Genomic DNA, 24,412 nt, shown 5'->3' with positions numbered 1-24,412 from the left:
TTGTGCATTAAAACTATCAGGTCTTTATCACATTTGTCCCTTAAATTTGTCGTGATTTAGCAAATTATCTTTCAAATTTTTAATTTTAACAAGTTGCTCCCTCAACTTATAAAGTTGTTGTAATGTGTCCAATTTTAACGACGATTGCGTTAAATTAGTGTCAAAAAAACACCTTTAACTAAAAATTTCAACATTTCAATTCAAATGTAACATAAATATTTCAATATCTCAACTTTTAATCCCTTAAACCTAATAAAAATTTGAGCAAATTTAATTAAATGAGACAAATTGCAATAAATTTACAAATTCAGGGGGCAACTTGCCAAAATTAAAACTTTACGGGGTAATTTACTAAACAACGATAAGTTTAGGGGACAATTATGTTAAAAACCCAAACTATGCAATTGTGTTAAAAACCCAAACTATCATTTTTGCTATTGATAGGAATTGTTGTTGGAACCTTAAAAATTAAAGTTTTGGGAGTTTCTTCATTATGATTTCTCTATCAGTGAGGTTAATTATTAACCGTTAGATCATCTGTTAAAAATTATATCAGTTTAAAAAGTATGTAAAAAAAAGATAAATTGTAATGCAAATTTGACAATTGAAAATATAGAACTACTGATAATTTACTCTTTTTAGTCTAACGGAGAGACCCCCGCAAGTTTTATATCTTAAAGTTAAAAAAAGCTCATTCAAAGATGACTGCATGGGAAAGAAAAAGAACAAGAAAAAAGAGACAAATACTCTTTTAAGTTGCATGGCTCTTGATTTTTACCCATTATTTTTTATTAATATTTTTTTATCAAATATTATATTAATTAATAACAAAAGATAAAAATTTAGATCCATATTACAAGAATAAGTTGCCCGTTCGGTTCACTAATTCGAGTTAGGATGTGATGTTGTGTGAGAACTTTTTATTGTAATAAAAAAGTTAGATATGATTGTTTCTGAGAATTTTTTACCATAGTAAAACTCGAATTTTAAACTCGAATCAACGAAAATAACGAGGCCTCAATAATTTTGTCAGAAGAAGGGGAGGAGAATATATGCCGAGCCCAAAACCGTCCCCACCGTTCAGTCAAGAACCGAGCCATTGATTGGCTGGTGTCTTGCTCTTGCACACCACTTTTTAATTCGAAAACTGCCCAACCACAGAAAGTTTGATTTTGTTTTTTTTTCCCCCCTTCATAACATTTCATTCATTTTCCTTTGTGATTATCACAAACATACACACGAGTATGATACAATTCATATATACAAATGCATTTTTTTTCCCCCATCATAGAAACTAGCACTCTCGTCTTCTTGCATTGCATGGCTGCCAAGAAACCCATTCCCCGTTTATCCGGGCGTGTGGTTTCTCGTTGTCACTTCTTAACTTTCTTCCTTTTTTTAGACTCGTACTAGGTTTCGCGTGAACTAGTTATATACTTGTGCGTTTGTTTCATTTGGTTTTTCTTCTGTTCCTTTTGATGAACCGGCCTGAATTCGTGGGGTGTTTTCCCAAGCACAAGATTTCGTTTTTCGTTTCTCTGATTCATTCTTGTCTCCTTGTTTCTGGGCCTTTCTTTGTATATAACATAAAATCTTGTCTTTTTTTATTTCAATATTTTGCTGTGGATGAAAACCAAATCTCAGTTTTATATATATGTGTAGATACACTTTTTCTCTGCTGGGTTAGTCGGCGTTTTCAATTATGAGTGAAGGGTAGTCTTCTTTTTTGCCAGTTTGAAAGTAGTTTGAATTGGTTTTGGGAATCATAATTTAATGAAATTTTAAAGCAGCTTTTGCTTCAAGAAGAAATAAACTCATAAGCCCATATTCATGTCTAGCTTTTGGGGTCTCTGAAGAATATTTTGGAGGTGCTTTTTCTAATCCAGTCAGTTAATTACTATTGTTTATTGTTTGGTTTAATTCAAAGTTTCTTTTGATCTCCTTTGAGTCGTCTATTTGAAGTATCTCTAATTCCTTTTGCCGTCAATTGATGTGACAGGAAAAGTCAAAGCTTACAAGTACTTGATATTTTCTAAAAAAGCATACTTTAGCCGCCCAACAAATGAGATAAGCATTTTGGTTAAATAGAAGAAGAAGAAGATTTCACAATAAATCTGTTTGTGTGAAGAAGACACATTAGTAATGAGCAAGGGAAAAAAAAAAGGAAAAATGGAAAGTGAATATTTTTCAGCTTGGAGGACTACTTCATTGCAGAGTCTTATGGATGATGAGGAAGATGAGCTACAGAAAGTTACATCCTTGCCTGCTATACCTCAACCAAAGACACCACATGAGCCCATGGAATTCTTGTCAAGGTCATGGAGTATTTCGGCTACCGAAATTTCGAAGGCTCTGGCTCAAAAACAGAAGCAATTTTCACTTGACAAGAATCTTGATATGATAGTCCCGGAAGCAGTTGCTTTGCCACCATTAGTAAGATTTCTTCATTTCATCAATAGGGATTGTTCATCTTTGTTATTATCATCATTTGTCTTTTGTAATCTTTTGGTTTAGTTTTAGCTTAATTGCCTAGTTTCCTAGTAAAATTAGGATTGACCTTCTATTGGTAAATAGGCTTGATTATGTTAAACCTTAGAAGCAATTGATTTATCAATTTCAGTCTTATAATCACATATGTCTCTCTCTAATTATTCTTCTCTTCTCCTATTTGACAATCCGTAGGTTTGTCATTACCAAATAAGTACAAATATATGTTTATAGATCGAGTATTTTATTGTTGGAAAAATTTTTAAAATCTTTTTTCTTTTTGCTAAAAGAACCCAACAGGTTCTGCATCAAAATTTTTTTTTTTTTTTTTTTTTTTTTTTTTTTTTTTTTTTTGTACAAAAATTCTGAAACCTATATCTGAATTGCAAGCCATTCAATTCTTATTTATTTGTTTATTTTTTGTTGTATTCTTTTTGACAGCCACCTAAGGGTACAAAGTCTTCTAACGCTAGGAGGACAGTGTCAATTGGAAAGTGGTTCCGACAAAAGGAGACTAGCAGCGACACATTGAACAAGAAAGACAAGGCACGATTGGAGAATGCAAGATTGCATTCTGCTCTCTCCATAGCGGGACTTGCCACGGCCTTGGCTGCCGTAGTCGCGGAAGAAAACTCTGGTAGATCGCGTTCGAAGATGAGCATGGCTTTGGCGTCAGCCACAGAACTTTTGGCATCACATTGCATTGAAATGGCCGAGACTGCTGGAGCTGATCATGACCGTGTTGCTGCCATTGTCAGATCAGCTGTGGACATCCGCAGTCCCGGGGATCTTACGACTTTTACTGCTGCAGCCGCAACTGGTATATTCCTATTTGGCTGAAGTTATAAAGAAATGAAATTTCCATTATAACTATTAGGAAATGAAAACCAATGTTTGCCTACTCCCAATTAACTTAAGCTTTTGGATGAATTGATAACCTAACATGGTATCAAAGCAATCGAACCCGAATTTCAAACCCTGCGATGGTGAATTCTACTTTGTTACATATTGGGCCATGGTTTGAATCTGGACCCACATTTTCATTCACTCCAGGGAAGTATTGGAAAATGAAAACCAATGTTCGCTCGCCTCCAATTAGCATTCTTGGGATATTTTCAATCTAACAATCACGGCACTCTCGAGTTTCTGAAGTTTCCTTTCATGCTTACTCTTGACTTATTCATCATTATGAAATCTTTCTTTCCAGCTTTGCGAGGGGAAGGTGCTTTGAAAGCAAGGCTGCCAAAGGAAACTAGAAAGAATGCTTCTATAAGTCCCTTTGGAAAGGGAATGGCTGAAACTAAGCCTGCAGCTTCATTTGGTGGTCAAAAGGAGGATCCAGGTTCTCAGTTGGCGGGCGACTTATTGCAACTTACACGAAAAGGTAATTTACCATATGAAGTTCAGGATCATATTCATGGGTACTAACCAAAATAGTATACTCACCATGACAAGTGCGTGCCGATTAGATGTATGGGAACTTGGCCCTTTTGGTGTATAGTTTGGTAGCTAAACCGGATCACTCTTTTGAATTCACAGGAGTTTTGCAACCGAAGCGTGTGTCTGTCTACATCAACGAGGATTTTGAGGTCATAATCAAACTCAAGAATAAACATGTTGTTGGAGCCTTCTCAAAAAATAACAAATGTAAGTATTTATAGTTCTTTGACTTGAATACCAATCTGTTTCTGGTCTCTATGCCACCATTTACAACTAAGCTGAGCTTTTTATTGAAAAATAAAATGGCATTCCGTTATAATGTCTGGATTTACTATGGATTTAGGCATTGTCTATGGAGTCTGTGACGACATTGCTGCGTGGCCCTATAAAAGAGAATGGGAAATTTCAGAAGAACTCATCTTTGGTCTGAAAACCGCACAAGGTCTTCTAGAGTTCAAATGCAAAAGCAGGATCCATAAGCAGAGATGGGTTGAGGGGATACAAAGTCTCCTTCGCCGAGTAAGCAACGTCGACGAGACTGAGGGCTCTCTGGGATTTTTATCCATCAGCTCTAGTATATGATTCCCTTGTGTACATGTGTAGCACGAAAAAGTAGGACAGAAAATAAACCTCTATGCAGACGATACTTCTATTACAAGAGAAGAGAAGATTTGTACCAAGGAATAGATTAGGAACCACACAATTTTTCTGGCTTCTTATGTTCAGTAAAAGAGTATGATCATTTTTTTTTTTTTTGCTTGAAAATACATTCTGTCGCCAATGTTTGACCCTTGATAATCAGCTTGTGGGAATCAATGAACAAGGCCAACATCAGAAGAAGAAGAAGAAGAGGAAAGTGGTCAATAAGTTTATGTATACTACATTACAGTTTGAGGTGTGAATAATCTGATAAGAACATTTTGAATGTATGAAACACATTCATTGAGGTATGTTAGACCTCCTTTTGAGTCCTTTCTTTCTCTCTCTTTTTTTTTTCTCTTTTTTTTCTTTTTTTTTTTTGAGGACTACACTTGGAGCTGATAGAATGATTGAATAACTCCCTTTTATTGTAATCTCCAAGGCAAATTATGAAGGCCTATCTTCTCTAGTGATGACACATAAATGTTGTCCCAAGCTTTATACTTTTCGCACAAATGTTGTCCATAGTTTTCTTTCCCGCTAGTTAAAATATTGGAAAAGAAAAGAAAAACTAAATGTTAATGAGAGAGAGAGAGAGAGAGGACTACACTTGGAGCTTATAGAATGATGGAATAACTCCCTTTTATTGTAATCTCCAAGGCAAATTATGAAGGCCTATCTTCTCTAGTGATGACACATAAATGTTGTCCCAAGCTTTATACTTTTCGCACAAATATTGTCCATAGTTTTCTTTCCCGCTAGTTAAAATATTGGAAAAGAAAATAAAAACTAAATGTCAATGAGAGAGAGAGAGAGATTTTTTGTTGTTTCTGTCGTAAGGGAAAATCTACATTGTCATGTCAGACGACAGATAAGCTTCACGTGGCAATTACGTAAAAGCATTTAAAGGTCAATAGTGACCCTATTCTTAGAGGCGATGACGGTCGAAGCATCAACTTTTCAGACATTGAAGTTCAGCTATTTCAAAGCGTCCATGATGGCAGTCGACCGTTCAAATGGCAAAGACGGAGACAGCTCCTAAACCCTGTAGGCCGTCGATCCTATGTGAGGATTGATGGGGACGAAGGTTCTGTCTGGACTTGCTATCCAGGCAAACTGAAAGCGGAGAGGGCAACGTGATCGGTTATTTGACCCAGATTCCGAGAAGATCTCCTAAAGCGACAAGAGAGAAATCCCTAGGTTACGTGCATGTGTAAACAAAGCTATTGGCTAGAGAAATGATTACCAACCTGTTGGCCGCCAAAATAGACCAATAGGAAATCAAGGAGAAGCTACAGAGCCGCGGTTTTGGGCAGAGTAGGTAGATGAACAGTCAAAAAAGCATTGTAGTCTAGATGAATAGGACAGTAGGCTACTCGAGAGCAACCACAGAATAACCACTTACCTCAGTTTTCTCCAATATGTAATCTATGTGATATAAAAGGGGCATGGCACAAGAGAGGGGGACCACAGGAAAAATACTTGTACACACAAAAAAGAATAGAGCTTCTTGTAATCAAAAAGGAGAAAAAGGGGGAAAAAAAAAAGGAAAAAGAGAGGAAGATTTCTTAAAGTAAACGTAACTCTTGTATTGAGAGTAAACCACTATAAATCTTGGTCTACTTATCGTTTTAGATTTCTTTTTTCTTTTGAAAAACTCTAACACCAAGCCCACAAGGCACGCACATAAACCGTTCCACTCTATTATTCGGTTTTAATCGAATACAGCGCTGTCATTCTTATGTGATCCAACCGGTAATCCAACTTATTACTAAACGGTAACTAGGTGTATTTCTGTTGACGACGGTCAACAGTTGCTCTGTACAGTTTGCTCATGTATTGATTTATTTCCTTGGTCGTACCATAGATAAACTTCAATGTTGGCATATGTGATAAACTATTTTGCAATTAATTGGTCATTGGTGTTCTGCAATGTACTTGTAACAAGATTGTTGGTTGACTAGGCACAAGGCTTTAAATCGTTAATTTGGCCTAAAAAATTCAACTCGTACTATTTTTGAGCTCCAGGACGTTGTAATAGTTCATTTATTAAGACAAAGGATAGAGACGAATCATGGTGGCCATTGTTGCCTGCCCATTTGTGAAAAAAAATGGTTGGTGAAAATAATTCTAGTTTAGAAGTCAAAATACTCTGGATAAAAAATAAAAAAAATAAAAAAATAAAAATTGCCATCAGTCTGCAATACTCTGGATCCAGATTCCAGAATTGTTAAACCAATAATTTCTTGATTTCAAGGTACACTCAAGGTTTGACTGCAGGTTATACAAATTAGAATTCTATCACCAAATAAAAAGTTACATTAATTATTGGAGACAGGAAGTTAAAATTATTAGCAAGAACAAGGGAGGATAAAGAGCATTGGAAATGACAAGTTTTAGACTTATTAGCAAGAATAAGAGTATGGAAATTATCCACCTATCAACTGATTTATGCCCTTTGTCCCCTCAAAATACAACAGTCTTGTTTTCCTGGTATGGTAACACCCGCAACTCGCAGTATGATTTTATGGCCTTTGAAAGGCATTGTTTCTCGAGGTTCTCTGATTTCAGCACAAAACTCTGCAAGTTATCTCTGTGTGAAACTCTCTCAACCTGCATAAATTTGAAAGTATATACTGCCCATGAAGGTAAAGTTTGAAAATAACTAGCCCAGGACTATTATGTGCCCTGCATTGCAAAAAGAGAAAACTTACAAGTAATTAGACGTGCAATTATGTCTCATTTGAACAAAACAAAATGATCATCTAAACAAATTGGGTACAAGGAAAAACAAAGGCTGAGTTAAATTTAAACCGAACACATGGAGCATTTTCCAACTTTCATTTATCTAAAATCCCACACATCTCACAATACTTTGACCTCAAAAATAAAAAAAACAAAGAGCCGGTATGGCTCGAGTTCTTCTCAACATCAGCAGCAATTTAGTGCAATCTTATTCCTACCATAGTTATGGACCATAACTCAGATCTGCAACAAATTTTAGTTTGGGATTGCCAATCCAAAATGGGCTTTGTACTTTTCAAGACAACAATATGTTTGAACCATTTCAGTAAAAGAAATGCCACAGAGTGGATGATTCAAACTATATAACTATTATATAGAAACCAACCATGTTCCTTAAGTTGGTTTTGTTCCTGTTATCTATCAAAATGAGCCATGTTCTAGTAGACATGAGAATTAAAAAATAAATATGGACTTAACAGAAAACACAACAAACAATAAGCACCCTCTATTTTGTCAGATTTGGTGCAAAAAGCATCATAAACAAGCATAAAGTAAATAGCGGCAGCAATCAATTTCCAGCTCACCATCTGTTCTATTATAGGCCCACAGTCAAGTTCTTCAGTCACAAAATGACTCGTTGCGCCAATTAGTTTCACACCAGTATCAAAAGCCTGCCAACATAATCTAGCAAATTATACATGCATAGAAAGTTAGGATGGAAACAGGGACATTGTTCAACAAGCGAGGATGTATCCATAATTTGTAGATTACACAAAAGGATCGAACCTGTTTTGATGGATTTCCACCCTTGAATGACGGCAAAAGGCCATGATGTATGTTGATTATATCCTTTCCATAGTTCTTCAAAAAATTACCAGATAGTATCTGCAGAAGTAAATTGACAATGTAGGCCTTGTTCATTTTCATGACTCAAATCATATTGTTACAGTGTTTTCTCACAAAAATTCAAATTCAACCTTTTTGCTACAGTGTTTTTCTCTCACATACATAACTCAAGTCATGACTTGAGTTGTGCAAATGAACATACTCGTAGTTTTCAAACACATTGCTGTAATTCGATTACCTAAACGAATGTTAATGAATAAAATTCTTTTCATATTTCAAAATCTAGAGAGAAAAGAACAATTCAACAAAAAGAAGCCTGTTCTCTCCACTCAATAAAATAAACTTCAATGCCAATAGTAACACTAAAGAAAAAATTGATATTGCAAGAGCGTTCGTATAACATGATTACCTGCATGTACCTCGCAAGCACTAAAAAATCAGTATTCTGAACCAACTCCAATATCTCTCCTTCTCTTTTATTATTGTTGGCTGTTCGAAGATAGTGATAAGGAATGCCATGCCTTTCAAGAAAGCGAAAAACATGGGTGTTTGGACCTCTATCGTGGTTACTGATTGAAAAGAAAAGGAAAATATAAAAAAACATTAATGGCGACGGTCAGGCAGCATTCTCAAGAAAAGGAAAAGATAAGTTCAAGGTTTCCGAAACCTAACCTTATTACACAAGTTATATCTACCGGAAGTCTTCCATCCTGCCACTGATGTAACGAATCGATCAGGCAATGTTCCTGCAGAAAATGTAAAGACAAGAACACTTCAGCATGATGCAGAATGCATAAACACATATAAGTCTCCGTGTGTTCGCAAGTTTGGGCAAGAGAGACGACATCTCGTACCTGCTTCGAAACAAGAACGGCAATCTTATATTTAGGGTCGTGTTCCGGCACACGAACAACGGATTTCATAGCATTGAATGTTTTTGAAATTTTAAGAAAGTCTTCATCCATCTGCGGTCTTGGCCATTTGGCAGGGTCAAAAATAAATTCACTGCCAGGTTTACACAATCTGATCAGTTTGCCTAGGATGTACTCTCCAAATATTTTGCTCTTGAATGAGTCATAGGTTTCTATTAATTTGTTTCCACATTCAAAATAGAGAAAAGAACAAAAGGGTCCTTCCTTTTTTTTGGTATTCCTACTGTAGGGCCTTATACCGGTGATGGACGTTTCTAACCTTCTAGATCTAGTAAAATCACATCAAAATAATAAAAATATGTATAACAGACAGCAAAAATTTGATGCTTAGAAAATAGAGTCCTACCGGTAGTATATTTTGTCTGGTCCTACACTAGAAATCTCTTTTAACTATGGCATGGTTTCACAAAATAAAGAACCGACAATATTCAAGCACATAGCAAATTCCTGAAATTTTGCAACAAGAAAACAAAAACAAAATCCAACAGCAGACTATAGCTTATAGCTAGAGAAGAGAACAATTTATTTGCTTCAACCAAAATAAGCTCTTTGGAATAGATTCAATGACAAATCCCAAGTCAACCAAACCAATCCAATTTCTTTTTCTTTTCTTTTTTCCTTAAACGGATTGGATATAGAAGAAATTATATATATGAAACAACCAAAATATTGCATGAAAATGTGAATAATTTGGCAAGGGGAAGAAAGAGACGAACCTTCTAGAATAAAAGACACGCTTTTTCTCGGGGACAAACACATCGGCGCCAAGAATGTTTCCTCCTCTGGAAGCGATGCAATCTGAGAGCTTCGCCACAATCCCAACCGCATCCTATTACAAAAACAAACAAACGAGTAAATAAATATAAATGAAAATTTCCTGTTTGGTTACAGCGAAAATGAAGAAGAAAATACGAGAGAGAGAGAGAGAGATTTACGGGGCAATGGAAGACGTGGATCCCATGGGAGAGAGAGGAAGGTGGAGATGTGGAAGAATCGAGCAGGGACTTGCCTGGGAATGCAAAGGATTTTAGGGACCTGTTTGCAAGGCCAAGAAGTTTGGGGAGCTCTGCGGATGCTCTTCGGACAACAGTCATCTTCTCTCCCTCTCTCTTCCTGTCTGTTTGCACCACCCAACAAACTCGGTGGCCTTTACCTCCAGATGCTTTCTTCTCTTTTCTGTTCTTTTCTCCCGATGTTGAAGCCGACGTGGTATCCACACAATTTTTATTTTCTAAATTAACTTTTCTTTAGTGTAAAAAAAAAAGAGGAAGGATTTAATTTATACCACGTTGTTAATTTTTTTTTTTTTTGAAAAAACAAATTAATTGTATTCTTATGTAGACCGTTGTTCGTATTTAGAATTGATTTGTTTTTATTTTTCATATTTTTTGAGAAAAAAATAAAAATATTTTTAAAATGACGTTTAACGTAATAAAAATAAAAAATAAAAATAAAAATAATTTTTTAATTTAGTGTAAAATAAGAGATAAATAAAAAATAATTTTTAATTATTTTTTATTTTTTGTTTTTATTTTCTCCTCTCTCAAGCAAAGAGATAAAAAAGACATTAATGAGTTTTTTACACTGAAAATAATCTTTTGATAAAATTATTAAACGTATTTTTAAAAATAATTTCTGTCTGATATTGAAAATATTTTCATTTTTATTTTCATAAAAAAATAAAATTATTTTAAAACAAATTCTAAATAAATTTTACTAGTACAATATAATAAAGCACAAATGGATAAAAAAAAAAAACGTCCGCATAAAACGCACTGAAATTTCAACCGGCTCTTTTAATATCAACTCAACAATTAATGAAAATCTTCAATGGTCGAGATCAAGAGACTAGCAAGACAGAGGTCACAAACAACACCGTAAAAAAGTAATTTTCACTGATTTTACATATACAAATAATTAAAAAATGGGGAGACCACTTATATTCTTACATCATACGTATTAAAACTCGCATAAATTACAAAATACTAATGCGATAGGGATCATGCCTCTATTATTTTACTATAACAAAAGCAATAAAAAAAGGGAAATAGACAGATTACATTCTAAATTCATGCGTGATATACAAAAATAGTTTAAATTACATATTCATTGTATGGTAAATTACAATTTAACATAGATAATTGTCCATCATGATAAACATATATTGTTTTCTTTTCTTAATCAATTTCTTTTCTTGGCAAATTAAAATCCAAGATTTTGCTAATCGTGTAAATTTCCCTTTTAAAAAACAAAAAATTAGATTACTTAACGACGTCCTTTCTTTATTGGGTCGTTGACTGATAGCCCACCCATCAAGCCGAAAACAAACCAAGTACATCCTGATTTTGCCACGTGTACAAGAGGAGCACCCAACTCCTGGTACGGATCTCACAGAACCAAAACTGCAGAATAGCGAAGAGGACTCGCCATTAGAGAGACCCGTCTCAGCAAACTCCTCCGAAAGGGATCGTCTTCTGAACTCCGAAGACGCTCAGATTTTCCTTCGCCGATATACGCTCTCTCTCTCTCTCTCTCTCTCTCTCTCTTCTTTCTTCTTCTTATATATTATTAAGCTATTGATTTAGATCTAACACAATGGGCTATGATCGCCTGTGGTTGCAGATCATGGGGGTGATAGAGGTGGAACCACCGAACCCAGTCAGGTACATCATCGGAGCGGCGATCATGATCATCGGAGTGGTCTTACCCGTCGGTTACATGATGCTCCGTAACAAGCGCGTCCCTTCTTCTTCCTCTTACTCCAAACAGACGTAGGTGTGCTTTTTTCAAGTTTATTTTTCGGTTTTTTGTTCTTAAATTTGCAGCCTTTGTTCTAAAATTGCATATATTCGTCGCTATATTGAGGATTTGTTGAATTCTTAGAAATTTTGGGATGAAACTAATTCACGAGGATTAATTTATGAATTTTGAAGATTTAAAAAATGGGAAGAAAATAATTCTGGAGTTTTTTTTTTTGTCAATATTTTGATTGATTTGAGGATTTGTTGAAGATTTGAAAACATTGGGACAAAACTAATTTTGGAAGGTTTTTTTTTTGGTGGGCATTTCAGGAACAAAGTTTTGATATAAAGGTATAGGAAACTGAGAGCTTCGGATTCAATTCCTGGTTATTAGGCAGTTGTGAAGATGGAAACCACAAAGGCGTTGAGTGATCTACAGAAGTAACAAATGTAAATCGCAATTTGAACTCTGATTTGTGTTGAATGTGTTGTTCAGGAATTCAATTCAATTTACTGGATGATATGCTTGTCCGTAGGATCCTCTCTTTTGATTCAATTTTGTCCATATTTTCCTATTCATTTACCCTTGGATGAAAACAATCGTTTGTTCTTTTTTAGTCTCGCATATGATTAATTTTAGAACTGATATGAGATATATTTTATTAGAAGCTTGTTTGGAACTTCGGTTTAAACCTCACAAAAATTTGAATTTAAAAAGTTCTACTACAATGTTTTCTCTCACAAAATTTGAACTCTAGTTCAAACCATTTTGGTTTGAACCCATGAACCAAACGGGCCTAAGCTTCTTCTGGATGAGGTTGCAATGCCAAATAGATTGCAAGTGCAGTTATGGAAGTAAAACCATTTAAAAATATTATGAGCAGATTTTTGGTTTCATATGAAGTGACAGAGTGCATATCATGAGCATATCTGAGAAGATTAGTTTTTGACAGGATTTAGATATGGTAACTTGGTGAAATGAGTTAATGTTCATGTGTTTAGCAGCAAGCATATACTGATAAATAAGCCATCTTCTGGAGAGCTAATCCAGGTGGCCTTGTGATTGCTGAAGAGGTTTGTTCGTCGGAAGCTTAGTGTGAGAAGTGTAGAGAGAAGGAAAAGGGCACAACTTTTGCGGTTCTTATAGAACCGGTTTTCCTCTTCTAATGCTTCAGGATGTGCTAATTATAATTCCTGGAACTTTTAGATGTATCTGAGGTTGAGGAGGTTCTCTCTTTAAGTGTTTTATACATAAAGAGGAATATTCAACCCGTTCGAGTTTAGTTGGAGCTTACTCCGAATGTTTTATAGCGTTCGGATTTGATGTCTGCTGTGGACAATGGTTAGAATGTAGTTTTATGGTTGGCATTGGAACTCCTCAGAATTTCACTCAATAGCAACAGGGACCAAAACTCTTCATTCCTCAAGGAGCAATCGAACTTGTTCATTTCTTCTTAATTTGCAAGCTTCCGTTGCGCGATTCATCTTCAGTGTTGTGTGTTTGGTTTGTGCTATTAAGCAATTTACGAGTGAAGTACTGAATTAGGTTCTGAGATTAGGCTGAGAATTTGAGATTAGGCTGAGAATTTAGTCATTGTACAATTTTGACAGTTTGTCAATGATGCCTGACGTACATACAGGTATAGTAGAATTGCATGTGTGTTGCCTGTCGTATTGGGAGAAAATGGGATGGGCAAAGGATGGGAGAAAGTTATATTGCATGGTTCTTCCTCATTGGCATTTTTTTAACGACATGCTGAGAAGCACATTGACAAAAAATCACTTCACTGTAATATCTTTAACGCTGTGAGACACGGATTCTTATGAGCAATCTATTCATGCATATTAACACGGCAACATGAACATCAATATCGGGGAAAAAAAATGTCAAATTTGTAAAACGATCACCTCTTTGACTATTGTAATGGTATACCAAAGATCTAAAGTGAAACTCACTGTCTCAGCAATTTACTGGGATAATTTACATGGCTTAATGACCCCTTTTTTGTGCTTAAGACACTGAATAAAATCAATGTGCAATGCTGGTGGCTACTGTTCTCGCCACCTGCCCAAGGCTTCACCTACGCGAATTTTATCTCCGCGTTTGATGGAGAACTTGAACTCTGATGAAGAATCTCCAATTATCACAGGGGCCTGGAAGACCATCACCACTGTTGATCCCATGTTGAAAGCCGCTATCTGAACAGGTTGAAGCACAAGAGAAACATAGGTCATTTAGAAGGCTGAGAGGAGATCTGAACTCGGAAAGGAATAATTCAGTTGAGAAACAAGGTCCTAGTGCTTGAAAATATGCAGGGCAAAGTTTGTTTTTTATTTTTTATTCTGAATAAAATTCCAGCTAATTCTATTTTAATATGTTATCGGACACATTGGAATTTATTAAAGAGTAATGTTTGCGTTAAGGCAGTTGGGAACAATGCTCTTGTCAGACTTGGATCGAAAAGTTAAAAATAAAGTGAAACATATGAGCAGGAATTTTGCTGGAAGAGAAATGAAAGCATTTCCAAACCTCATCCCCTTTTCTCAGCGTCATACCAATTCCTGGTTCATACAGCCGTTCTTCAGCAGTCTCTGGGTGTAATAACTTTTTCCTTGGCAAGTTCGACCGGAATTCGGGCTCAATTGGAAGCTGCCATGTGCAAAGTTTAAACAGAAATCAATTGTGGAAGCTAATGAAGAAGAAGAAGATGATTTCCAAGAAAGGAAAAGGGTAAATCAGAATAAACCGCACAGAGACAAAAAAAAAAAAAAAAAAGGGCGGTGGGGGGGCGCTGTCAAGTTGGGTTTATTTATATCGTGCACAAGGTATTATAAGTTACTATAATTGTTTGTTGTTGTTGTGATTTTCAAATTTCAAGGAGCCACTCAACCTCGATTGATCCAATATTGATTGCGCCAATTGCAGCGATTGCCATAAACCCTTCTTGCCATAGACCTTCAAGCACAACCTGACGAAGCAAGAAATTCATAGGCAGTGAGGTGAATTAGAAAACAAAAGACTAAAAAGAGACCAAATAAAGCCGGCCATGTTAACCAAAATTTGCCAGTTTTTTTTTGGGAGCTAGAAAACTGGAAGAGACAAGGAAAAGCCAGCCACTAAAGAACTAATGAATATTTTATGCCCTAAAAAAAGGGCATGAATATACAAGTAGTTAGTTTAAATTTTCTGACTACCTGCCTCTTGTCATTAAATTGGTGGTTTTCATTAACATCGTCTCATCCCCAATTATATTGACATAAACCATATCAACGAACCACCAATAGATGGAGATTTTTGAGTATACAAATACAAGTGCGCGCCTATTCCTCATTCACAAGCACAACATTAATAACAGGGAAAACAAAAAACATTGAACTCGCTACGACCATTGCAAGTTAACAAAAATTACCCTCTCATTCTCAATATAAAGATTTCTGATAGTTCTAGTTGCACGCTCATTCACAGGATATAAGTTACCTGCGAAGGAAAATAACAGACCACAGTCCACACAAATAACTACAAAGGAGAGAATATTAATAAACTTTCTACAAAAATCAAACCATAACAAGAGTATTAGATCGAATAGCAAACCTAAAATCTGATTTGGATTTCTCTTGTCCTAATCTAGTCATAGCATTCTAACAACCTGGTTTACACCAATTTAAACACAACCACTCAACTTGCAGGAGCTATGCATATACAATTTAACATAAAATAAACCAAAACTTAAAGCTTAAAAATATGCTTAGCTAAGGATGCATTATATATGTATGAGTTTGTGTCTGGTTCTTAAAACTTCCATAAGAATAACATTTTGATGGAGACAACTCAACGTAGAGAGCTTCTAAGAAATTGTGAATTTCCTATTCCTCCCTTTGATTTAAGTTTGCAACAGAAACTTTATGACGACTAAGCATTTCGGACCTGAAAAAGCTATAAAAGCAGCAATTTGTAATGTCATAATTATCCTAAGGATCACAAGCAACCTAAAAAATTCAGAGCATTCATTCATAAATGAGAGAACCATTTGGGAAAAGTGAATAAGTTCCATGGATTTTCAAGACACAAGGGCCTCAGCAATAACCTTACCTGAAAAATGCCGGCGAATAAAAATTTTCCAATCAACTGGGGAGTGTATATGATGATAGTCTCCCGGCTTTAAATAAATTACACAGTAAAAAAGACCTTTCACGGGACTGCAATGAATACAAGGAAAGTATGATTTATCTTAACTTGTATTTCACTTAGTTACATTTGAACATACTCCATAATGATTTCATCACCCAAAGTAAAGACTTAAAGTGCGGACCACATATGAACATCTTATTACCGTGATGACACAGAGTCCCGGACTTTTGGAGAAGACAGTGAAATTCTCCACCATGACTTCTTCCTCTTATCCATAGGAGTGTTTTCTGCTTCGTCACCATCTTCATCCATATCCCCTTCAGCTACCATAGGAAGGAATGAGCTTGCACCGAGGAGAGAAGCAACAGAATAAGAAAACCCTTTGACTTGCTCAATCATAACCCCAGGTCCTTTTAACTCTCCAAATCTTAAGATTGTACCATCAACAGGACTAACCTACACTTTCATAAAAACAGTCATATAGGAGAAGTGGCAAGTAAATTCAGATTGAAATATTTAAAAACTTAGATGTCTATATCGCTGGGTACCAGTTACCAGACATTGTGGATCAGGGTCAATAGGTCTGCAACCTTCTTTCAAGGCGCGAACAAAGAATTCTCGTAAATTAGCATATTTGTTCAGAGGCAAAGCTGCTTCCTCTAACTCTGAAATGTAAAACAGACCTCAATTTCAAAAATGATCTTTAGGTTTAAGCCTATGAGCATAAATTTTGTTTTCTATTGAAATAACGCATCAATAACGATGTAAGATAAACATATATAACTTATTAATTTAACAAAAAAAAAAAATGCTAGAGGAAGAAAATGTAACATCCATACTTGAGTGGAACGCCCGTGCCCAAGCTCTATAAACATATGGACGCAGCCAGACAGGCATTTCCTAAAAGCATTTTCTTTCAATAAGTAGAACGCGTAACAAAAATAAAACATTTCATTCCAAAAGTAACACAACATACTGGGAAAAGAAGTGAGATGCATGCACTAATTAATAGAAAAAGAGGGAAAGAAAACACAGATAACTATAAAGATAGGTGATAGAAGTGTTATACAAGCAAAAAGTACAACCTGTTTTTCAAATTATCCATGTAATAACATGAGCGGAATTATGTACCTTGAATAAATTCCCATTTTCTATTTGTAGTATATTATCAGGTACAACTTACAAGGTTAACTGATTCAAATCTGGTTAATGAGGGAAATTGATTAGTTTTTCTCATCCAGCATTTGTAATAAGATAGTAGGAAGACTACAGTGAATGTGCTACTATTATCAGGGGACAGTGGTTGAGAATTTTAAATTCTGCTATCTTGTAAAAATGGGAAGATAACTCACCACACTAGTCAAGTAACCCCAACATCTTGATATGGAGCGCAGAGGTAGCAATCTCAAAACAGAAGCCTACAATTGGGAAGATAAGAATTGTATGTCAAAGTTAGACGCTGGAAATATCTCTGCAACTGAAGCAACCATCTTAAAACTAGCAAAATCACAAAAACTATGAAAGTTATACAATGCTACCTTGAAATCAGGTTGGAACTCAGATTCTATCCCTCTCTCTCGAGCCTCTTCAACCTATTTCAAGGCGAAGAAAATATATATCATAAAAACAACTAGAAAAAAACCTAGTAAGGCTCCTATTCATCTAACTGATGCAAAGATGATCCATCTAAGTCCTCACGCAACCCAACACGTATGATACAATCATAGCTATAGAACATAAAATCACGGTCTTTTCTATGAAGACCTCACGAATGCCGCTTTCCTTCTTTCGGTAAGAATTATCTTAATGATCCTTCTATAGTTTATTACCTTCTTATCATCATACATTCGCCGAGCATGAAGAACGCCCAGCATAAGTAAGGTGGCCACTGTTGCACCAGGCACCAGAAAAGAATCACCTGAAGCAAACACTATGAAACACTCAACCCCCCTAAAAATCAAATTGTATAATAAATTGATAAAGGAATACACAACTCAAGTCTCCGATGAGCTTTTAATCATGAAAATTTTTATCAAGAATATGATGAATGCAAACATATCATGCCATTTCTGTAGAACTGAAATCACTATTTGGTCCCAGGCTATTTGACCCCTGACAAGTTACATTTGAACTGTTTTTTCACAGGTATCACTTTCTTTATCATCTCTACTTAGTTTCAGATTTCCCAATTCTTACAATCTCACTGTTTGGTCAAGTAGGAATATGTTTCACACTATTCACAGAAAAATCTTACGTTTTCTTTCCTCATATAAACACACATAGTAGAAATAATGAAGGACGTTAATAAAAACAGAAGAAACCCGAATTCTCTAGCACTTGAAAGAACTCCAACTTTCTTCCGAATACGAAGAACGTTCCATAATTGACTACTGGCTAAATGCAGCAAAGTAACACCGAAAAATCGCCTGAGTCTTTCACTTTCTCCTTAAATTTTTCAAGAATTGAAGTATAATAGAGCACAAATGAGGTCGAAACTGCAAACTCCGGTGAATTACAGAAGTGAAATACTCACCTCGAGAACTGCCACTTCCGCCATTGAAAGAAGCTCGGGCTTGAGTTGCTGTTTGGAGCTTTTTGATGAACGAAGAGAAAGAGCGGCGCTGGTTATGGAGGTAATTGGCGCGCGCGCAATAAGGGAGCACGGGAACTCTGTGCGAAACCCTAAAATTCATTGTTGAGCCTGGTGGAGATTGAAGTGAAAAAAACTCCGTGTAGCTGCAAACAAACAGTTATGGTTTTCTCCTCTGTAGCATGAAAATCTGTTTTGTTTTATCCCGTATTGTTATTATTAATATTTTGCCTTGATTATTTTTCTTCCTTCTTACGAAAGTTAATGAATTTTACAAAATCTTAATTTGACCCTTAAAAAAATGGGTAATTTGGACATATTGTATATGGTGTTTTAAATGATTCTAATAAAGTTTAATGGATCATTTTGAAAAACTACATAGTAAATATTATATAGTTTAAAGGTATTTGTGAAATTAATCTATTATTTTTTTAATAAAATGGCCAGACCAATTAGTTCTAGAATGATAAAAGAATACCACTCAAAATAGTACTAACTAAATATTTATGTCACTGGGTGGCATAGTAAAAACAATTCTTTTATTTAATCAGTCAAAATAATCTCAAGCGATACAAAACTATATTTTAAGTGGTATAAATGTAAAAATAACAAAAACAATGATAGTGGAATTTTTGAGATTTTTTAATCCACTCAATTAAGTTTGGGTAGGTTAATTTTAAATTTAACCTACCTAATTAATTGGGTGGATTATGGGGTGTATTTTGATAATTTGTTTAGAAAAAACACAATCTAAATCCACTGAATTAATAGTCAAGTTTTGGGTGGGTTAGATTAATCTCTTAATCGGCTTGATCAGATTTGATTTATAATGAGTTAGGTTGGGTGGTTTAAATGAATTCATTGGTTGTTAGGTTTTTTGATCACCCCTATTATAGGTAATTTTATTAAAATATTTAGCAAGTGACAACTTTACACAATGGGGCATTTTAGTCCTTTCAAAGAAAATTGACGGCCCATGATTGACAAGTGCCAAAATCATCTAATGGGTTAGTGTAACGGTAAAAATGTCTTTCCTTGTTTTCTTTCAAACACGTGCCCATGATTCGATGCTCTACACTCCACAACTCCATTTTAAGAGCCATGCTCGATCCATGTGTTGTGCGTTAAATCTGCTGTGATATAGTGTTTGATATACAGTAATTTTTAAGAATCAAAATAAGAATTTGTAACATTATTATATTTAATACAAGAATTATAATTTTTAAATTTATAAAAAAGTGATTATTATGATATTTACTTTCTCTCATTTTAAAATAATTTAAATATCACTCACGATGTTATTCAAATCCTTAAGAATCTCAAAATCACGAGAACCTTACCCACGCCACACCACACACCCCACACCACACACCCAGTGCAGTTACCACCACTGAGCATCTCCTCCTCCCTGTCGTAGCTGCCGAGCACCTCCATCACCCGAAGCTTGTGCCAACGTCACATTTGACAATTGATTGGCCTTCCCATTCAAACTTCGAAACGAAATATCCTTCATCTTCCCCGCTATCTCTCACTTTCCTTCTTCTGGAATTTTCCATTTCCCATCCCCCCAAATCCCCAATCTCCCTCTCTCATCGAAGAACACGAAGATGAGCAATCAACAACAACAGCCGTCCGATCAATCCCACACCGACAAAACCCCCAACTCCGATCCACCACCGACGCACAATTCCCCACATTCCTCCGACTACGTTTCTTACCCCAAGCTCCAACCAGACGACGTCGTTCCTCCCCCCTAGTCCGAGACGTGGACCTCCGTCTCCATCTCTCTGCAACCCCAGTCGCCGCCGCAACCGCCCTCCGCTCCTCCTCCTCCTCCGCCGCCCCACGCCGAACAGCGGGCTCCGATCGCCGTTTATTTAAGAAGAATTTTTGTGTTTCTTAAGAATAATCAAGTTTTTAGTACCTAAATTATTTTAAATTAGTTATTATTAACCAAACACATTACATTACTTTGTATTAACCGAACACAGTAAAATAATTTTTTTTGAGAACATGAGAAAAGATTTACATGCATAACCAAACGTGATAATACACATTTTTTAAGAATCATATTTCATTCTGTTACTTTCCTAATAATATAATTTCTGCCCGTTACCAAAACACCCCCTAAGTGAAAACTGAAATCCTCCTTCAACTAAAATTTCATTTCCATTCAATTATTTTCTAAAGTGACTTAAGGAGATGAAGAGTGTGAGGACAGTAATGATTTTTTTTATTTAGCAAATAAATTAATATAGGGATGTTTGAGAAGAAAAAAAAAGAAAAAGTTTAATTGAGAGGTAAAATTGTCAAAATAGAAATTAAGATCTCGTTTATTTTATCGATTCGAGTTTAAAATTTAAGTTTTACTATAATAAAAAACTCTTAAAAATAATTACATTTATTTCTTTTTTTGTTACAGTAAAAAATTTTCACATAAAATCACATCTCAATTTGAATTAAAAACTCAAATCAGTTAACTAAACGGCTTAGGACGAAGATTTAGAATGACGTTACAGGAATTTAGACGACATGTCGTTTTCACTCATATATAGCGTGGAAAAAATTCGGAAAAAATCAGAAAAATACTTACCCAAAAACCCAGGGTTAGTTTGCTTTATTATTATTATTATTATTTATTTTTTAAAAACAAACAAACAAACAGACAGAACAAAAACAAACTGAGGTGAGAATCGTGAGATAACGGCCAAGCCACCAAAAACCTATCAACTACCCATGTTGTGTAAACTAACGCAAATAATTTTCTTCCAGCGACAAAAAAAAAAAAAAAAAAAAAAGCTAGCAAATTTCTCAGTCATATAGCAAACAAAAGAAAAAATGAGTATAAAACTACAGTAAAGCAAGCGAAGTGTACTGTATAGTTGAAGAAGCAGAAGAATCAGTCCAAGCTCCGAAATTCATCAACCATGGCTGCCAATGATATAGTCAAGTACGGAATCATAGGAGTGGGCATGATGGGTCGTGAGCACCTCATCAATTTGTACCACCTCCGAACCCAAGGCGTCTCAGTCGTCGCCATAGCCGATCCCCACATTCCTTCCCAACGCCTTGCTCTTGATTTAGCTCACTCTTACAATTGGCCCATAAAGGTATTTCTTATATCTAGAATTTAGTCATAGAAATTATGTTTGGAGTTTGAAGTTTGACCCACTTTCTAAAAATATTGTTTAAGATGAGATTAGGAGTGTTTTAGAAGTGTCTCACTTTTTGCTGAAGTTTTGAGAATTTTGTTTTTTTTTTTTTTTCTATTTTTATTATTACAAGGTTTTTACCGGACACAAGGAGCTATTGAAGAGTGGGATGTGTGATGTGGTGGTTGTGTCAAGTCCAAACATGACCCATTACGAAATTCTGATGGATATCATCAGCCATCCCAAACCACACCATGTGCTAGTGGAGAAGCCTCTTTGCACCACAGTCCCTCATTGCAAAGCGGTATGTTAAACTAGCGGAAAATGCTTACGGGTATTAGTGATGCTCAACATCACAATTAATAGAAGGTATGTCATCCGTGGGGCCCATGACACGGAACTCATCTTCTATTAGTGTTCGGTGTTGGACACCACTAGTGTGGCCTAGCATTGTTCTAAATTAGGAGTGTACGGCTTGGTACTAGAGTTGCGTTGTTATTTTGGTCTCCATATGTGGTGCCCAACACCACAGCTAATAGAAGGTATGCCATCTGTGGAGCCCATGATGTGAGACTTACCTTCTATTAGTGTGTGGTATTGGACACCACTAGTGTGCCCTAGCATTGTTCTAAATTAGGAGTGTATGACTTGGTACTTGGTTGGAAAAGTAAGTATGGAGATCGGAGGTGACCTTGTTCGAAATTGTTAACTGATAACCTATGTTTTGATCAATGTAAAATTTACCTCAATAGGCTAGTTTTTGGTGGATGAAATTGTGGTTTCAGTTGGTTAATGTTGCGAAAAGGGACTACTATTGTTGGGTTGGCATGAAACTAAAGCAAGCATTTGATCCTAAAGTCTTTTTCATTTTAACTGGAGGTGGTGGATTTTACTCATGTTTCATTGTGTTTTTATATTAATTTTAGTGATAAAATATATCAAATAGTTTGTCTTGAAGTAGGTTGTAGATGCTGCTAGAAAGAGGAAAGATATGCTGGTGCAAGTTGGATTAGAGTACCGGTACATGCCGCCCGTTGCAAAGCTGATAGAAATAGTTAAGGGAAAAACACTTGGACAGGTTAAGATGGTGGCTATCCGTGAACATCGGTTCCCTTTCTTGGTTAAGGTATATTACATAAGGTTTTACTATATGCAACTCAATTTTTTTTTTTTCCTCATTCATTCATGCTTGTAATGTTATGCAGGTCAACAATTGGAACCGGTTCAATGTTAATACCGGGGGTACTCTGGTGGAGAAGTGCTGCCACTTCTTTGATCTGATGAGGCTCTTTGCAGGTGCAAATCCTGTTCGCGTGATGGCTTCTGGTGCAATTGATGTTAATCACAAGGATGAAATATATGATGGAAAGGTAATTTACTCATCAAAATCTACTACTCTATATTTTGATTACCCTGCTGTTTATTTTGCTCACAAAAGCTTCTTTTCAGGTACCAGATATAATTGACAATGCATATGTTATCATTGAATTCGACAATGGTTCCCGTGGGATGCTCGACCTTTGCATGTTTGCGGAAGGGAGTAAAAATGAGCAAGAAATATCTGTTGTTGGTGATATTGGGAAGGTAATAATCTCTCCTAGTCTCCTCAAACATTATGGTAGACAATTATCAATTAGTATCTTCTGATATCTTTAAATCCTCGTACGTTTACTATAAAGGGTTGACTTAATAAATGGCAATTCCTAAGGATGCATTACTGTAGCATATGCTAATAGGCGGATTCCTGCACTTTGTGTTGATTGTTCTTGCATTTTTTTTTTTTTTTTTACATTATGATTTAGCTCTCTGTCTTGAACACGGCGATTAATTTTGTTGCATCCGTTACAGAATCTACTATGCAAAACTTTATATAGTACCACATAACATAATTTATTGCGGCATACCAAACGATACCTTAAGCAACAAGTTTTTACAGGGGGAGGCATTTGTTCCGGAGAGCATCGTGCGTTTTGGTACTAGAGTGGGAGGAAGAGATGGTGTCCAGACCTTAAAAGCCGAGGATGACCGAATAAAGTGAGCTTCTTTGGTTTGCAGGCATTTCATTAACATCGTCAACAATTCCATGCTATAAGCTTCTTTGTAGAGTCACATTTCCTGAGATGCTAAATGGATTTCTCCTTTTCAGATATGATGGGCTGCACCATGGATCTAGCTATTTAGAACACCTGAACTTCTTGTCTGCAATTCGAGCAAAAGGCGAACGAGCTCCAGCCGTGGATTTGCAGGATGGACTGATATCGGTCGCTATGGGGGTCGCTGCACAAGTTTCGATAGAGAAGGGTAGATTTGTGACAATTCAGGAAGTAATGGACGAGCACTAGTGCAGAGATGTTACGCAAATCCTCTTGATTTCTTGAGCTTTGTCGATAGTATACAGCTTTTTCTCTGCCATAGAAGAATGTTCTCGTCAATGTTAGCATTCCAAACTTGAACTTTTATTGATGCTAATATAAAAGGATTGTTGACTCGTTCTCTGTTGTATAGAATTTCGCTGGGCACTATTGCTTTCACTGAAGAACTTTGACGTATGCAATTTCATATCGTTTCTCCATAAAACACAACAACGAGATTTAAGTATAAAAATTTTGTATTCACGGGCAGTTAGTACTAATTGTTAGTTCGGTAAAGGGAATCAAACAAAAAAAAAAGGGGGGGGGGGGGGGGGGGGGGGAGGAACACCCTGTTATAGG

At 35.8% G+C, this 24,412-nt stretch overlaps 5 protein-coding genes across 8 annotated transcripts; 3 read left to right on the top strand and 2 right to left on the bottom strand.

Annotated features, from left to right (window-relative positions):
* Nucleotides 1–2,069: 2,069 nt before the first annotated feature.
* LOC21406838 (VAN3-binding protein) lies at nt 2,070–4,995 on the top strand. The gene is made up of 5 exons (XM_024171127.1): nt 2,070–2,433; nt 2,929–3,307; nt 3,695–3,871; nt 4,027–4,134; nt 4,271–4,995. The coding sequence occupies exons 1-5, from the start codon at nt 2,143–2,145 to the stop codon at nt 4,507–4,509; spliced, it is 1,194 nt and encodes a 397-aa protein (XP_024026895.1). The 5' UTR covers nt 2,070–2,142; the 3' UTR covers nt 4,510–4,995.
* Nucleotides 4,996–6,868: 1,873 nt separating this feature from the next.
* Nucleotides 6,869–10,287, bottom strand: LOC21406837 (formyltetrahydrofolate deformylase 1, mitochondrial). Of its 2 annotated transcripts, none has more exons than XM_024171124.1 (8): nt 10,025–10,287; nt 9,806–9,918; nt 9,012–9,162; nt 8,830–8,903; nt 8,567–8,726; nt 8,098–8,196; nt 7,896–7,982; nt 6,869–7,179 (listed from the first exon to the last, which is right to left on the bottom strand). In XM_024171124.1, the coding sequence occupies exons 1-8, from the start codon at nt 10,181–10,183 to the stop codon at nt 7,033–7,035; spliced, it is 990 nt and encodes a 329-aa protein (XP_024026892.1). In that variant the 5' UTR covers nt 10,184–10,287; the 3' UTR covers nt 6,869–7,032. The 2 variants fall into 2 exon arrangements, with proteins under 2 accessions (XP_024026892.1, XP_024026893.1); XM_024171125.1 differs by having other exon boundaries at nt 7,106–7,254.
* A 1,207-nt stretch (nt 10,288–11,494) lies between these two features.
* On the top strand, nt 11,495–12,445 carry LOC21406836. Of its 2 annotated transcripts, none has more exons than XM_024171134.1 (3): nt 11,495–11,600; nt 11,712–11,864; nt 12,161–12,445. In XM_024171134.1, the coding sequence occupies exon 2, from the start codon at nt 11,715–11,717 to the stop codon at nt 11,862–11,864; it is 150 nt and encodes a 49-aa protein (XP_024026902.1). In that variant the 5' UTR covers nt 11,495–11,600; nt 11,712–11,714; the 3' UTR covers nt 12,161–12,445. The 2 variants fall into 2 exon arrangements, with proteins under 2 accessions (XP_024026902.1, XP_024026900.1); XM_024171132.1 differs by having other exon boundaries at nt 11,712–11,860; nt 12,161–12,443.
* A 1,193-nt stretch (nt 12,446–13,638) lies between these two features.
* LOC21406835 (phosphatidylserine decarboxylase proenzyme 1, mitochondrial) lies at nt 13,639–18,720 on the bottom strand. The gene is made up of 12 exons (XM_024171112.1): nt 18,493–18,720; nt 17,789–17,877; nt 17,498–17,551; nt 17,312–17,377; nt 16,799–16,859; nt 16,515–16,624; nt 16,162–16,415; nt 15,921–16,027; nt 15,241–15,308; nt 14,722–14,799; nt 14,361–14,480; nt 13,639–14,029 (listed from the first exon to the last, which is right to left on the bottom strand). The coding sequence occupies exons 1-12, from the start codon at nt 18,650–18,652 to the stop codon at nt 13,880–13,882; spliced, it is 1,317 nt and encodes a 438-aa protein (XP_024026880.1). The 5' UTR covers nt 18,653–18,720; the 3' UTR covers nt 13,639–13,879.
* Nucleotides 18,721–21,266: 2,546 nt separating this feature from the next.
* On the top strand, nt 21,267–24,276 carry LOC21406834 (inositol 2-dehydrogenase). 2 transcript variants are annotated; one of them, XM_010106582.2, is made up of 7 exons: nt 21,267–21,659; nt 21,835–22,005; nt 22,663–22,827; nt 22,907–23,071; nt 23,151–23,285; nt 23,638–23,735; nt 23,848–24,272. In XM_010106582.2, exons 1-7 carry the CDS (start codon nt 21,477–21,479, stop codon nt 24,041–24,043), a joined length of 1,113 nt encoding a protein of 370 aa, XP_010104884.1. In that variant the 5' UTR covers nt 21,267–21,476; the 3' UTR covers nt 24,044–24,272. The 2 variants fall into 2 exon arrangements, with proteins under 2 accessions (XP_010104884.1, XP_024026885.1); XM_024171117.1 differs by lacking the exon at nt 21,835–22,005 and having other exon boundaries at nt 23,848–24,276.
* Nucleotides 24,277–24,412: the final 136 nt, after the last annotated feature.

Source organism: Morus notabilis, unplaced genomic scaffold (assembly GCF_000414095.1).
Source record: "Morus notabilis unplaced genomic scaffold, ASM41409v2 Scaffold789, whole genome shotgun sequence".
NCBI lineage: Eukaryota > Viridiplantae > Streptophyta > Magnoliopsida > Rosales > Moraceae > Morus > Morus notabilis.
This window is presented reverse-complemented; position numbering and strand designations above follow the sequence as displayed.

What these genes read in the sequence shown, in the direction of transcription:
- LOC21406837 (XM_024171124.1), bottom strand. Translation starts at nt 10,183, where the DNA reads ATGACTGTTGTCCGAAGAGCATCCGCAGAGCTCCCCAAACTTCTTGGC. An exon ending in CCGTTCTTGTTTCGAAGCAG is followed by an intron (nt 8,904 to 9,011) that starts GTACGAGATGTC and finishes CATTTTCTGCAG; the next exon opens with GAACATTGCCTGATCGATTC. An exon ending in GATATAACTTGTGTAATAAG is followed by an intron (nt 8,727 to 8,829) that starts GTTAGGTTTCGG and finishes CTTTTCAATCAG; the next exon opens with TAACCACGATAGAGGTCCAA.
- LOC21406838 (XM_024171127.1), top strand. Translation starts at nt 2,143, where the DNA reads ATGAGCAAGGGAAAAAAAAAAGGAAAAATGGAAAGTGAATATTTTTCA. An exon ending in ATTGCAACTTACACGAAAAG is followed by an intron (nt 3,872 to 4,026) that starts GTAATTTACCAT and finishes TTGAATTCACAG; the next exon opens with GAGTTTTGCAACCGAAGCGT. An exon ending in CTTCTCAAAAAATAACAAAT is followed by an intron (nt 4,135 to 4,270) that starts GTAAGTATTTAT and finishes CTATGGATTTAG; the next exon opens with GCATTGTCTATGGAGTCTGT.
- LOC21406836 (XM_024171132.1), top strand. Translation starts at nt 11,715, where the DNA reads ATGGGGGTGATAGAGGTGGAACCACCGAACCCAGTCAGGTACATCATC.
- LOC21406835 (XM_024171112.1), bottom strand. Translation starts at nt 18,652, where the DNA reads ATGAATTTTAGGGTTTCGCACAGAGTTCCCGTGCTCCCTTATTGCGCG. An exon ending in CGGGACTCTGTGTCATCACG is followed by an intron (nt 16,028 to 16,161) that starts GTAATAAGATGT and finishes TATTCATTGCAG; the next exon opens with TCCCGTGAAAGGTCTTTTTT. An exon ending in TATTCGCCGGCATTTTTCAG is followed by an intron (nt 15,309 to 15,920) that starts GTAAGGTTATTG and finishes TTTCCTTCGCAG; the next exon opens with GTAACTTATATCCTGTGAAT.
- LOC21406834 (XM_010106582.2), top strand. Translation starts at nt 21,477, where the DNA reads ATGGCTGCCAATGATATAGTCAAGTACGGAATCATAGGAGTGGGCATG. An exon ending in CAGTCCCTCATTGCAAAGCG is followed by an intron (nt 22,006 to 22,662) that starts GTATGTTAAACT and finishes GTCTTGAAGTAG; the next exon opens with GTTGTAGATGCTGCTAGAAA. An exon ending in ATGAAATATATGATGGAAAG is followed by an intron (nt 23,072 to 23,150) that starts GTAATTTACTCA and finishes GCTTCTTTTCAG; the next exon opens with GTACCAGATATAATTGACAA.